At 36.6% G+C, this 14025-nt stretch overlaps 2 protein-coding genes across 5 annotated transcripts; one reads left to right on the forward strand and one right to left on the reverse strand.

Annotated features, from left to right (window-relative positions):
• Positions 1–310: 310 nt before the first annotated feature.
• On the reverse strand, positions 311–7437 carry flcn (folliculin). Of its 2 annotated transcripts, XM_026284442.1 has the most exons (12): positions 6963–7435; positions 5963–6172; positions 5706–5852; positions 5400–5621; positions 5127–5293; positions 4422–4513; positions 3803–3966; positions 3604–3717; positions 2713–2836; positions 2053–2178; positions 1811–1913; positions 311–1027 (listed from the first exon to the last, which is right to left on the reverse strand). In XM_026284442.1, the coding sequence occupies exons 2-12, from the start codon at positions 6170–6172 to the stop codon at positions 820–822; spliced, it is 1677 nt and encodes a 558-aa protein (XP_026140227.1). In that variant the 5' UTR covers positions 6963–7435; the 3' UTR covers positions 311–819. The 2 variants fall into 2 exon arrangements, with proteins under 2 accessions (XP_026140227.1, XP_026140226.1); XM_026284441.1 differs by having other exon boundaries at positions 5400–5852; positions 6963–7437.
• A 470-nt stretch (positions 7438–7907) lies between these two features.
• leng9 (leukocyte receptor cluster (LRC) member 9) lies at positions 7908–13112 on the forward strand. 3 transcript variants are annotated; one of them, XM_026284451.1, is made up of 8 exons: positions 7940–7956; positions 8098–8212; positions 8358–8444; positions 9904–9994; positions 10192–10322; positions 10399–10562; positions 10641–10809; positions 11326–13112. In XM_026284451.1, the coding sequence occupies exons 3-8, from the start codon at positions 8378–8380 to the stop codon at positions 12294–12296; spliced, it is 1593 nt and encodes a 530-aa protein (XP_026140236.1). In that variant the 5' UTR covers positions 7940–7956; positions 8098–8212; positions 8358–8377; the 3' UTR covers positions 12297–13112. The 3 variants fall into 3 exon arrangements, with proteins under 3 accessions (XP_026140235.1, XP_026140236.1, XP_026140237.1); XM_026284450.1 differs by lacking the exon at positions 8098–8212 and having other exon boundaries at positions 7908–7956; XM_026284452.1 differs by lacking the exon at positions 7940–7956 and having other exon boundaries at positions 7983–8212; positions 10405–10562.
• The last annotated feature ends 913 nt before the right edge of the window (positions 13113–14025 follow it).

Consider the following 14025-nt stretch of genomic DNA (forward strand, 5'->3'; position numbering starts at 1 on the left):
CCTGATCCTTTCAGTAGAACCCATACCACCTTGAAACACAAGAACTTCCTTATAGAGCTGCTTAGGGTGGACTTGCATGTTTGCACAGTGTTTATTGCATAACTAAGTCTTGTAGTACACAAGCTGTAAAAACTATAATGGGCTTTAAGGGGATTTCTACGTATACAGAAACTACAGAAGCTACAGGCATAGCACTCAAAAACTATTTCTTTCATACCATGATTCTTATAGAGGTCAGTAGCTTGTATAACCACATTGCTGTTTTTAAATCATAGTACTTAATAAAAAATAATTAAAAAAGACACTTTGGTTGACAAGCAGCACATAGTCTTTATTTAGCATGTGTAAGATTAAAGTAAAAGCCGTTCATTTATGTTATTAAATAAGGATAAATATAATTGCTCATAAAATACATATTCTCTCTCATACGAGTCAGATGGAAAAAAAAATTGACGATGAATTGAAACAGGCAAGCCTCAAACAGTATCATGTCAACTGATAGTCTGCCTAGTTCCCATAAAGTCAGTGGACCATGTGCTCTATTAGAGACATAGTGAAAAAGATAGAAAATGGACATGTCTATGCATGACGGTAAAACAGCATTCCATTTAAATGCACATGTGTAAGTAAAAGTTTTTGAGGCTTCAATCACAATGATAGCTTTTACTTTCTCTCGGTACCATGCAGAAAAACACATTCTCCGGCCTGACCCCCTTTTCCCGTAATTGACACACAGACACACACACTAACCCTTTCATCTAACTCTAGCAATGAGTCCATTGTCCCCTTTCTCTCTCTCTCTTTCTCTCTCGCTCTCTCTCACTGGCTCAGAGTTCTCTCTCCAACTCTGACTGCTGTCATTAGATGGCTCTTGTAGAGCTTGCTGAGTCCTGTCATCCAAAACTTAAGAAGACGCACATTGTCCTCTTCTCCAGGCCCCGTGGCCCCCAGCAGAGCTAAAACCTTTTGAGTGTCCTCTTTACCTCTGCCGTCCACCTTGGAGAACTTAAACAACACTTTTACTTTGCTGTAACAGAAAAAACAAGAAGACCACGTGGTGAGAGGAAGCACAGAAACAATAGACAGACAAGAGGAAAACAGGTCTAAGAGGGAATTGGGGAGAAACGAGTAAGTGAATAAGAAAGAGGAAAAAGAAGAATTACAGGAAACAGGCAAAATATTTCACTTTATGTCTGCTACATGACTTATAAACTGTCTGAAATAAATATAGTGGCACATTCCAGAAATTCTGCATATTTTGGAGTCTACTAGATTTTGGACTGTGTGTCCTCTGGTATGTTAAAAGCTAATAAAATTACATAATTTTCACACAATCGTTTACATTTATATTCTATTCGTTGTAGTACTAACTGTTTAAACTATTTTTTTTAACTATCAAAAAATTTAATATTTATCAGTGTTCCAAGTGTCCCAAATTTGTAACAGTGTTGGGAAAATGGACAACCTCATGTTCAAGAAATAAAAATAGAAAATAAAAGAGTTTTGAATTTTGTTTAATTTGAAGGTTTTTACATCTGATTAAAAGTTTTAGGTCCTATTTTGCTCCCATTTTTGGAAAGTGCTCTATAGAAACAATATTATTCATAGTTATTAAGCATAGATTTAATTTAATTACCATTAAAATATATATATATATATATATATATATATATATATATATATATATATATATATATAAATAAATTAATACTTGCGTTAAATTGATGAAACTTTACAGTAAAGACGTTCACAATGTTTCAAAAGAGTTCTATTTAAGATTTTCTAGTCTAAAGACCAAATGCAAATTTACTTCATCCACTCTTCTTTCAGACAGAGTAAGCAGAGCGAGACCACCTCCACAGACAAATTCTCATTAGAAAGAGCCACTTCCATCTTATTCAACAGAGTTGGACCTGAGAGAAAGACAAACCATGATAAAGGCACATTAAAGAGGAATCCACTATGTACGAATGTAAAAATTCAAGTGGGTGTGTTTGAAAGTAGTATAAATCTTTAAAGTCTATACTACAGAAGTTTGTTTCCATGCGTTACCTTTATCTGTTGCTTGTGTGTTTGCACTGCTAATGTTGAACTGATATAGTGAGAGAATGTCATCATCCGAAACGTGATTTACACAGCCACGCTCAACATTAAGTACATCCACCAGCACGGAAAACTCTTGAAGACAGATTGAGAAAGAGAGAAAAATAGGGAGAGGAGTTAGACTATGTATGAACACGATGAATGTTGAACTTTGAGATGAACCAGACACTGACTTATGAAACAATTTCACTGTTTAGAAAGAAAACAGTCACACAGATGTTGTGAAAGAAGTTGTAAGTCACATTCTGTCAAAGTCACCCCAAAACACTCTTAAATCTATGTGTGTTTGTTTCATCATGTTATAAAAACAATGTGTTCACTTGAATTGCTGAATAATGATTATGAGAGCATTGCTGTCATTTTTAAACATGACTGATTGAGTGTTAATGTTTGTATATGTTTGAACCGAAGCAATCTCAGCTACAGCAGCGCCGCTAGGATGGGATCAGGATACAATAGGTTAATTGGTTCAAATCCCTCAGGGCTTGGATCTTATAAACTCCTTTTTAATAAGTGGTGTAGACATATGTTTTCTGGAAGGTCTGAAAATTAACTAGCTCTGTGAGGCCAAAATACACAAAAGAGGATTTGCAGTGAAATAAAAGATACCTGAAGAGCTAACATGGGCTGGGATTGGTACATCTGGGCTAAGGCCAAGGAAGTTGCATCGATACGCTTCCTCATAGTGAGGACTGTATGGAATCGCTCGGACACATCCAACTGGAAGCAAAGCCTGTGAAACAGACAGAAATGATGGTCAGAACTGAAACAGCAAGACTTTCAGCATCTACTTAAAACAAACACTGCCAGCCATAACATTAAACACATATCCTAATTCTTTATTACTACTATTTTTACCATTTTGGAATAATAGCATCATCAAAAATAATTAAAAAAAAAAAAAGTGATTTTTTTTTTTTTTTTTTATTGATAGGTAAGAATTGATAGCCTGGATGCACTGTAAGTCGCTTTGGATAAAAGCGTCTGCTAAATGCATATTTTTAAATTTTATTTAAATAACCCATTTTTTTTTCTAAATTCTTCTAAAATGCAGCTCTGCACTCAGGATTGATCCTGGTCCAGCTTATTCATAATTTTTTTTTATTATAACAAAAAGTACATGTGTATAACATTTTGTTTAATGTATACAAAAATACTTTTTTAATACAAAAAGATTTTTGAAATATATTTTCAAACTTTTCATTAAAGTATATAAATAAATGTACACAACTCTTTTATGAATACTTTAGATTCATATTGTTTAAACGTAAACAAAATGTACATTTGTCCATAAAACAATTTTTTGCCCAAGCATTTAAATACAGGCTTAATAATATTCTTCTGAAGATCAGGAGAAACAAATTCAGTCAAGCTTGTGTAAACTTGTCGGGTTTTCAGTTTATAACATCTAATATAGATGTTCTTTTATGGTGCAGACCTGCATCACTTGATAAGTATGAAGCAAATATTATAGGCAATTGGCACAGATGTTAAGCTGACCTTCAGCACATTGAAAGCTGACTGGATGAGACCAGGGTCTGCACCTCTCCACATGACTTGATTTCCCATGAGAACGTGCCATGCCAGCTGTCGGAAATCACTGGCACCCAGGACCTTTCATTAATCAGATAAAGCACAGTGCATTTTATATATTTTAAGACAAAATCTGATGTTTGTAACAGAGTTAATAGTTATTTACCTGTCTTAAATGTCTCAGTGATTTGAACTTTGGCCCAAGAAGGTCCTCTTGTCTTGTGTCATCAAATTGAAAATCTTTAGCCTGCACACTCTCTGATTGGCTGGGCTGTGGGTTAGACCCGCCCCCTTCAGCACCTTCCCAGCCACTCATCTCTTCCTCTTGCTCTGTGAGAGAATTATTCATAATGTTGCTGAGAAACATTTTAATGCTGAAATATACAGTATAACCTCCAATTATTGCTAATCATTTTTTATAATTCTGATTATAAAAGATGAACAAAGTTGAAAAATCACTGGAGAGTTGTTTGTATGTCAGTGTCAAAAGCAGATCGTGGGGAAAGGAAAATGTGGGTCAGATACCCAGTTTAACATTTGAAAAATCAATTTGTTAGCAGACACACTAATTAAAATATTGCTGCGGAATCAATAGTATCTCATGACACACACACACACAAAAAAATCAGTTTTATCTTGTTGCAGAAAAAAGATGCAGAATATCTATTTTCTGCAATATCTGGCTGTTTGCAGAAAATAACATCACAATTTTTTACACAACGAAATTTAAATGTTTAATGTTTAAATGTTTTTATACAGTATTTTACTCAATCCATTCATTTTACCAGTTTGTCTTTCTATGAGAACGAGTGTGTCTTCTGTGGGCGCCCCTTCTAACAGCTTCTCTGTCAGCCGACTGCCACAAGCTTTCAGCAACCTAAAATAAAGAAGTATTTAGGAAGTAATAAAGTCATAGGAAGTGTAATGATTTTAAAAACGCAGACAGGCCTATACTGTATGTGTGTTTGCGCTAGTGTTTGCCAAGAAATTCTCACTATTACTTTTGCTCCAACGAGTCACAACTACGAAATAATGTTTGCAATTTTGAGACACACAGTTTGTAACTGTAAGATATAAATCTCAATTCTAAGAAATAGTCACAGTTTAATAAATAAAGCTGCAGTTGAGAGATGTAAAGTCACAATTGCGAGAATATTAGTTACAAAGTCATAATATGAGTTATAAAGTTATTTTAATGAGAGACAGAGATGCAGTTATGAGAAAATAAAGTCACCACCACTGTGAGATATAAGCCTTCATTGTGGGATATAAAGTTTTGCAATTGTGAAATAAAGTCACAGTATAAATGATAAAATCACAAGTCACAATGATGAGAAATAAAGTCACAATTATGACAAATAAGGTCACAACTGTGAGATAATTTGCAGTTATTAGAAATAAAGTCACACTGTGAGATATAAATTCACCATATGGGTAATAAAGTCTTAAATGACCAGAATGCCTTTTTATTTTTCATGTGTTAAACATACCAGCTGAATGAGGAGTGCAGACTAGCCCACAGGTTGGGGTGTTGGGTTAGGGATGTGAGAGAGCGGGCTGCATTGCCGCTGCGCTGGTGAGGGAACACTGCCGGAGAGAAGGCGCTGTTCATACGCACAGCCCTCTGAGGACACACACACTGCTCACTGTCAAACACCTGCAAGGCAACAAACAGGGCAAACGTTGTATTTTCAACGCTACAAGGTACTCATCACCCTGAGAGGTACTCTGCCAATCTCGGTCCTAAAGTGGTGCTGCAGTACCTTGAGTGCAGTGTTCTGTAGACTCTGAATGGTTAGCCGCAGGTGGCGCAGCAGGAATGGCCAGGAGTTGATGAGGTAGATCCTGTCCATGGCTACCACCACAATGCTGTACCAGCGCTGGAAGCCCCGTGCCAGGCTGTCTTTGATGAAAAACGTATGAGAGAAAACAAATCCATGCTGTTCATCTCCAAAGAAGATGGGACCCTCTCGTCCAGGACAAACCTGCAAGAGCAGATAATATACAAGTATCACACAGATGCATATTATTTGAATGAAGTTTAGCTTAATTAATTGATGCGAACATACCTCGCAGCTCAGGCTGCGCACACATGCTTGTCGCACGACACTGAAGAGCTGTTGCTGGCGTGGGTGCTGGTGGCTCAGATAGCGGATTCCCGTCTCACTGTCCACACTCACAAAGCCTGGGTGAGACGCAGGCAGGGAGCGACAGCCCTGGAGAGAGAGAGCCAGGTATTAGATGAGACATTATAGAAAATAACTTTTTTCGGATTTTGGATTTAAAAGTAAGTTTGGGATATGACAAGATTGACTTTTTCACTTACTTCACACATGTCAGCTCTCTGTGTGGCCGAGCTGTTGGCTCTCATGGTGAGCCCTTCGCCCTCTCTGTCCGCCTCTCGGTCCCTGTCCCCAGGAATGGCTGGACCAGGCTGCGGAGGAGACGGGGACGGAGGGTGGACGGCCTCTGTACAGAATAGTGTCCGAGGGCCATGGAGTTCACAGAAGTGGCAAAGGGCAACTAAAGCGTTCATCTGGAGGGAATTAAAAGGTCATATGAGGAGATGCGATATTATCACACATTTTTTACATTTCAAAAGAATAAGAGTGAGTTTAAGAAACAGTTTATAAATGAGAACAGGCACTCATTGTTAAACAAACTTAAGGGAGATCAGAGTTGACTCTGGCAGTAATTAATACTCGTATACACTGTTAACTAGTCTTTTTTTTCAGACTGGAGGAAAGAAAACTTCAAAAATACACACTAAGTGTTTATTATGTATTACACATTTTTATTACACTTTAATTATATATGTACATTTCAATTACAATACATTTATACACCATCTTCTGCAAGTGAGTTTTTTCTAATGCACAGAATAACTACTTCAGAAGCAGTTACATAAACCAAACTTTTTTTTTATTTGACTGATTTATCTAAAATTGTATTCCTAATAATACAGTTAGTTTTTCCCTTAATGTTGACAGTATTCTGTAACATATCCGAAATCCACTCAGTAAAAACTTTAAACTCTAGTGAATCAACAAAATGAAAAACATTTTGAAACTGGCTTTATCTTATGTTCAGATTTCTATTCTAGAAATGTACACAAATATGCGCATTTTAATTACATAAAACACCTGCACATTTCAACATAACGTTTAAAGTAATACAAAATGTAAACACAATGTATAAATAATGAACTGCGATTAATTAACCAGGGAAGTATGGTGATATAAATCGTTACTCTGTTTCCAAGTGCTTTCTTGCCTAAAATATAAATACAAAAGGAAATTAGATATAGGAAAACACAATATCCTTACCTTTATAAGCTGGGTACAGCTATAGCGCCGACTGGTACCAGTAAACTAACAAGAACGAGACATTGCAATGGAGTATTGACAATATCAGCTGTCTACAGGTTCTGTATGGTTGTCAATGTTCCTAACGACGTAATTGATTTCTAGTCAGCATAAATGGTACACTATCCTAACCGATGAGGTTTACTGAATCGTCGCTGAAATCCGAAATTAATTATTATTTTTATTTTGTTTGCGTTGTTAAGTCCATCCTTTTCAGTCTTTCTTATGTGTCATGTGATGGGGAAGTCACGCGCTTAGATCACAACAACGTGTGGGTGACTCATACAGCTGCTCTTGTCTCTCACACCGAATAGCCAACGGTACAATCCAAACAATCAATTGATATGTTTTTCTGTTGTAGTTACATGGTGGCATCACCACCACGTATATGTTTGCTTTGTCGAGTGATTTAATTGTTTTTATCTCTTCCGTAATCACTTGTCCCATGAATGAATCTTTTGTAGAATTGAATCTTTTTGATGATTCAAATGAACCGCTCACTCCAAGATGTGCAAAAAAATTTTTTATAAAATAAAAAAATAATATATATTTAATTTTTACGGCGAAATATTGAAATTATTTTTAGTTTATTGTAAAAGCAAATATGACTTAATGTTGTATGAGCGGAATCATGGCTTCAATAGACTGAACTGGTACAAATTAAAGTACAATAAAATGTATTATTAATCAAACATATAACTGAAATACACAGCAGTATACGCCTAAACGTCTTCACCGGAAAATGGAGCGTGTAATATGCTTAGACCGCATACAGTCTATGGCTTCGACATAAAGGACCATGTGAAGATATTGAACCAAACCGTTTAAAAGAACCGATTCGCGGAAACGAGTCAGATTTTTATAATTCTTGTGCTGAAAACTACAATACCCAGTAGAACTCCAAGACTTGAAACAGGAAGTGGCCTTTGAGAACATTGCCCAACCAGCACAGCAAGTATGTTTGACAATAATAAACACCTATATTATAAAATGTACAGTAAATGTTACATCCAATATAAACTGTATTTTCAGAAGGTTACTATGATGACTTGACGTGTGTGTGTATAATGTATTTGTTTATCTATCATTCGCGCAGTTTGTAGGCTAACTATGAGTCATTTGAGCCAGATGATGTAATCTTGTATATGTTAACATTAACACTAACCGGTCAACTTCGAAGCAGCTAGTTTTCTGATTCATTGTGACTTGAGGTAGGCTGGTTCATGCTCTCCCCTATTATACCAAAATGGTTATTACATAGTATTTCATTTTTGTCTTACCGACTACAGTACAGAATGATTATGCTTAGGTTGCCTTCTAAATTAAATTAAATGTAACTTGTCTGTTTCAATGAAGCTCTGTTGAAGCTGTCAAATATGGCATCCGAGGAAATGAGAACTGAGGAAAACCTGAAAGAGGATTCTGACGGACAAATCCACATAGGTAAGACGTGTATGACATTTATTTGCTCTTAAATGTGCTACATTTTCATCCATAAATGAAGTATGTTAAATACAAAAAGCAGTATTTTAATTCTAAAGGTTTTTCTTCACAGCTTATGAGTTACAGTGCTAGTAAAATCGTTTGTCTTTTACGTCATTTAGTCATTTTAACTAGTTTCCAATACATTACTTAAAATGAGCTGAAATGTACAAAGTTCTCAATCTGATTTGATAAAACTATTTGGTCGCCGCCTTTAACAAATACTGTAGAGGTGGAGGCTATAATGCAAATGACCTGACGGTGGCAGTGAAAAGCCTTTTCATATAATTATCCATAATTTCTAGCCAAGTATAGGTTCGGTTTGCACAAAATTGCTGTAGGCTTACTGTAAGTGCAGGGTAGAGAATATAAAATTCACAAAGAGAGGTCTGCTTCCACACCACTAGTCCTAGTAAGGGCACTTACAAACCATTATTGTGCTATTTTCAGTGAAAACCTCCTGGTCCAAAAGCTTTCTAAAGAGACCTTTGTGCTGTGTTGAAGCCCCCAAATTGTCATTTGTTATTACATGGGGAGATTTAGGATAAAGTATGTACCTACCTTCCAAGGAAGGGATCCCTTTGTGCAGATTACATGTAGGCCAACACTTTCATTTCAAAGTTTGGGGTTGGTATGATATTTCTAATGTTTGAAGGAAATATCTTATGCTCACTAATGTTGCAATTTATTTGATCAAAAGTATACTGCAAAACATATAATTATGAAATGTGATTACAATTTAAAATAGCTGTTTTCTGTTTTAATTTATAAAATGTTTTCTGTTTAAAATGTAATTTATTCCTTTGATGGCAAAGACTAATTTTCAGCATCATTACTCTAGTCTTCAATTCCACATGGTCCTTCAGAAATCATTCTAATATGCCGATTTTCTGCTCAAGAAAAATTTCTTATTTTCATTTTAGTGCTGTTTAATATATTTGTGGCAACCGTGATTCATTTTTTCAGGATTCTTTGATGAATTTATCCATTTCCAGCATTTATCCAGCATTTATCCAGTTTAGGAATCCTTTGTAACACTATAAAAGTGTGTTAAAGTTCAAATGTGTTCTTGCTTTATAAAAGTATTAATTTATTTTTATTTAATCCTATCTATCCCAAAATTTTGAATGTTAGTACAGGTTTGTTTATTATGCCACAACAGGTGCGTAAATGTGTGGTCATGCAGCACTGAAACAAAAATTTGCCTCAGACTTTTATTTTGTCATTTATAAACGTACCTGTTTTGAATACCACCATTTACACATTCACACTACGCTACATCACATCTAACCTTAACTATTCTGGGAGAGCTTCACTTTTATTGTCCACGTAGTTATAGATTAACTTTGTCTTGTGTTATCAGTCAGTTCATGAATGAATGTATTTATTTTACTTCTTCCTCCCTTTCCCTTCGTACCAGATGAGATGAAACAAGAAACTAGCCAAAACATTTGTCAGCACTTCCTCTTGGGCAAATGTCATTTTGGAGACAGATGTCGACTGTCTCACAGGTCTGTCAATCACTCTGGATGGTAGAGACTCAACTAGCGAAGTAACCTCATGCTAGACTTCTCTGGATATTTTATTTCAACAGCAGTTGGCACAGTGTCTTGTAGTTGCCGTATAAGATGTGAAATTTGTTAGATCTTGGGAATGTTCATTGAAGCTAAGTGGATAAATAATGCATTGCTCTTTCCTGACTTCACAGTGTACTTGACGTCCCTCAAACCACACACTCAGAGGAAGATGATTCAGCCATCACAGAAAAGCAGAGCAAGACCCGAAAAAACAGAAAACCGATAAATGCAGAAAAGCAGCATATAAGGAATGAGAAGGAAGGTGTGTTCATAGAAATAATGAAGTGCAGAATTACTTTCCAAATTCATACTTCAGTTTACAAATAGATGCCTTTCGGTCTCAGGGTGTAAGAAGAAGCCACGTATGCGTACAGCCGACGATGTCATCTCCAGAATTATATGGGACTCCTCAGTGGACCCAGCTGATTTTATAGTCGGTCACCTGGACCGTTTCCTTGGGGTGCTGGAACGCCCATTCTCTGACTTCTCTTGGGACACTCAGGTCTGTTATATCAGCACTGATATGGTTCGTTACCATATATCTTGTATGGTCATAAGCCTTAACATTGTTCCTCATTAGGTATGTGACTGTGACTTCTCTGAGGAGCTGTCTATCCCTCGTCATAGGATCCAGTACTTCAGCTATAAAGGTCAGCGGTTGTGGGATAGGGACAGTCGCACTGACAGGGTGTTCGGTTCAACAGGGCAGACTATTTTGCCCCCTTTTGGTGGTGCGAATCAGCAACAAGGTGAGTAATCGTATTATTTTGACTGGGAAACAGGTTGTTTATTTGAAATTGGTTATTGTGTCAATGCCATAAAAGATAGTTCAAAATAAAGAAAAGCACAAATATTTAAACATCTACTTTAAACAACGTTATTAGTAATTCTATGTTTAATAATTTCTGTTTTTGTTGGTTGAACAGTGCAGATTTTTTTTCTGCTCTCACCATATGACTAATAAAAATAAAATAGTAAAATAATAAAAGATTATATTGAAGTTCTTAATAGGGTTTTCTTTTCAAGAATTTCATTATTTAAATAAAGCCTTTTCTTTAATATTATTTTAAGACTTTATGTCCCAAAACATGAATTTGGATTTAGTTAAAACATACTCATGATAGAAAAGATGTTTATGAGTTGATAAATTGTATATTTAATTTGATATTTCAACATTATAGTCTTTATTCAATAATAAACAGCATTATTTCATATAACAATTTTATAGTATTAATTGTAATAAATTGGAATCATTAAATTCTCAGACAATTTAGCTGACACTGAACAACACGAAGAGACCTCCAACACAGCAGATGACCAAGAGCGAGCGACTGAATTTTCTCAAGAACAGGACGATGGTGCCGCTACAATTAAAACAAGCAAACGAGAACTGGGAGATGCTGTAGATCACTCATTTACAGAAAATGCTGAAGATGATACTTTACTTCTGCAAAAAGAACCTGCACAAGAAGACCAAAACATGTCGGCTACCGAAGATTTGAAGCAGTTGGCTGAGTTATCCGTCGCTCCGAAAGAGGAACAGACTGAAATAGTGGAAGAATGGAAGGACGGCTGGGACGGAGAGAGGGGTACAGAAGCAGAGCCAGTATCATCCTTACCAAAAGAGCCTCGGTCCAACCGTCCTCCTCCACGCAAAGCCACCCACTTCATCTGCTTCCGCGTGGACTCTCCCGCTGCTCTCCAGGCCTTTCAGCGCATTCAGAAAAAGGTTCTCTCCCAGCTTCCTCAGTCAGAGCCGCTGTGGGTGGACCCTACAACTTTACACGTCACTCTTTCCTTACTTGTCCTGAAGGGCCCAGAGGAAGTCAGCGCTGCTGCTGAGCTCCTGCGTACCATAATCGGAAACTCCCACAAACCACCTATTTCTGTCTCTTTCACCCCAAAACTAAAGCACTTCAATGGGACTGTTCTCCATGTGGCCCCACAACCCCTGTTCGATGTCCAGTGCCTGAATTCCCCGCTTCAAGAAGCCTTCAAGGAGAAGGGCTGGCTACATCGCCATTCCCGATGCCCAACATACCACCTCACCCTGGCCAAATCGAAGGAAGCCATGAGAGAGAAGATATTTGAAGGGATAGGGACTGTTAAACTAGCCAAAGATATCAACTTCGGGAAGCTAGAAGTAAACAAACTCTATCTTTGTGTGAACGGTCATTCAAACACAGAGAACGGTTTCTATCAGGTCGTGTGTGTTGTGCAGCTGCCCAATGTGTAAAAGTTATCTGGTTTATGTATCATCTGAACTAAGGGTTGATAGTTAATTACTACTATAAATAATTTATATATTGTAATAAAAAGATGTAATCATATACTCCTAAAATCCTTCTTTTCCAATCCAATTCCTATTTAAAAAATGTTTACAATAATTTCTACATCATCTCTGTTGCAGTGAGAAACACTATTCGGTTTTTATATCTTTATATTCTCTCTTCAAAAACTAATATTTTGGATAACACAAGCATTTGCGACATTGGACATTCTTTATGTATATGTACAGTAGTCATATTTCAGTGTGTAAGCGATATTAAATTGAATGGCCAAAGAACTGAGCAGATTGACATTTGAATTTTACATAATTTTATTATTTAAATATTATTTTGTTTTCATCTATTTTTAGGTTAGTTTAAATTTAATTAGTACATTTTTGTACAATTATAATTAAACCTTCTCTTAGTTGAGGTTTGTGTGTGCATCTGCTTACCCCTCTCTTAGGTAAAGAAGCACAGGATTCATCTTAACATGTATCTGGTAATTTCTTCACTTTCCGTTCAGACATTTATTGTAAGATGTTGCTAAGTGACTCAGTGCAAGGCAGTATTTTTGGATCACTTATCGAACTGGATGTGAGGGGGAGTGTGTAATTTTTTTATTGAAAGTGGACTGGATATAAATAAGTAATTCACCATGTATTTCAGCTATGTTTTTATAGCACACACTCTCAATTATTCAAGATCAAACAAACAACTCTGAACAGCTGTACATCTAGCCTCTGGAATGTCTTTTATTAAATCAATTCAATCAAACTAAATGACATGTTTTATGAATATTTTTTTTCTTGCACTTGTGTGTTAAAGTAGCAGCTCTGTTTGAGATGTGAGTAAGGAAGTCTTGCATACATAACATAATTTTCTCTTTCCTCATGCACACTACACATATATGAATGCTTATGCAGTCTCTTTCTCTCCATCCCTCTCTCCTGTGCTTCCCCATCCCCCATCCTCACTCGCTTTCTCTTTCAGTGACACAGAAAAACCAACTCCCTCCCTCTCTCATGCATTCATATGCCCCTACCCCATACTCCCTTGGCACACAAATACCCATCTCTCCATCACTCACTCATTCTGTTGTTTTCATTGTATTTCTTTTATTAATCCCCATATCTCGGTTAAATCTCCCGGGCCACAGCGAGCCTAGCATCCCTTCAGCCCTTCCTCTCACCTCCCGTCGCCTACTTCATTTGTGGTTAAAGAGTGCATTAAATAATCACAATACGCATTTATGGGAATTCCCTAAGAATTTAAGCCAAACTGCTTGGATTGCATTTGGAAAACCTTGTGGCATGTCGTTAATGTCTTTTTTTATTCTTTAATCTGACCAAATAGCCTCTTGTATGTGGTTTTCTCACGATTAATCACCTTTCTTTCAATCTCTGTCATTATGTGTTGTCATGCACTCTGTCTAAATACAGTACATGTGTAAATCCCTCCATCCCTTTTTGCCTCTTGCACACAAATCACCCACAGAGAGAGAGAAAGAGAGAGAGAGAGGGAGGGAGGGAGAGAGAGGGAGAGCCAAGTTCAGTCCTGATCATTGGGACCCTCAGGACCACACCAATTTAAATCTTCCATTCACTTACTTAAAATAGACTCAAATGTGTTTGAATATGGTATATTAAAATAAATATACCCACAATATGAATAGCTTTTTTATCATCCATAGTTAGT

Source organism: Carassius auratus, chromosome 16 (assembly GCF_003368295.1).
Source record: "Carassius auratus strain Wakin chromosome 16, ASM336829v1, whole genome shotgun sequence".
Taxonomy (NCBI): Eukaryota; Metazoa; Chordata; class Actinopteri; order Cypriniformes; family Cyprinidae; genus Carassius; species Carassius auratus.

Bases quoted from the DNA above. Each gene is read 5' to 3' on its own strand.
- flcn (XM_026284441.1), bottom strand. From the start codon at position 6,172: ATGAACGCTTTAGTTGCCCTTTGCCACTTCTGTGAACTCCATGGCCCT. The intron at 3,967-4,421 runs GTAAAATGAATG...ATTCTCTCACAG, and splicing joins TCTCATAGAAAGACAAACTG to AGCAAGAGGAAGAGATGAGT. The intron at 1,914-2,052 runs GTAACGCATGGA...TCTTTCTCTCAG, and splicing joins CACACAAGCAACAGATAAAG to GTCCAACTCTGTTGAATAAG.
- leng9 (XM_026284450.1), top strand. From the start codon at position 8,378: ATGGCATCCGAGGAAATGAGAACTGAGGAAAACCTGAAAGAGGATTCT. The intron at 10,563-10,640 runs GTCTGTTATATC...GTTCCTCATTAG, and splicing joins ACTTCTCTTGGGACACTCAG to GTATGTGACTGTGACTTCTC. The intron at 10,810-11,325 runs GTGAGTAATCGT...TTAAATTCTCAG, and splicing joins TGGTGCGAATCAGCAACAAG to ACAATTTAGCTGACACTGAA.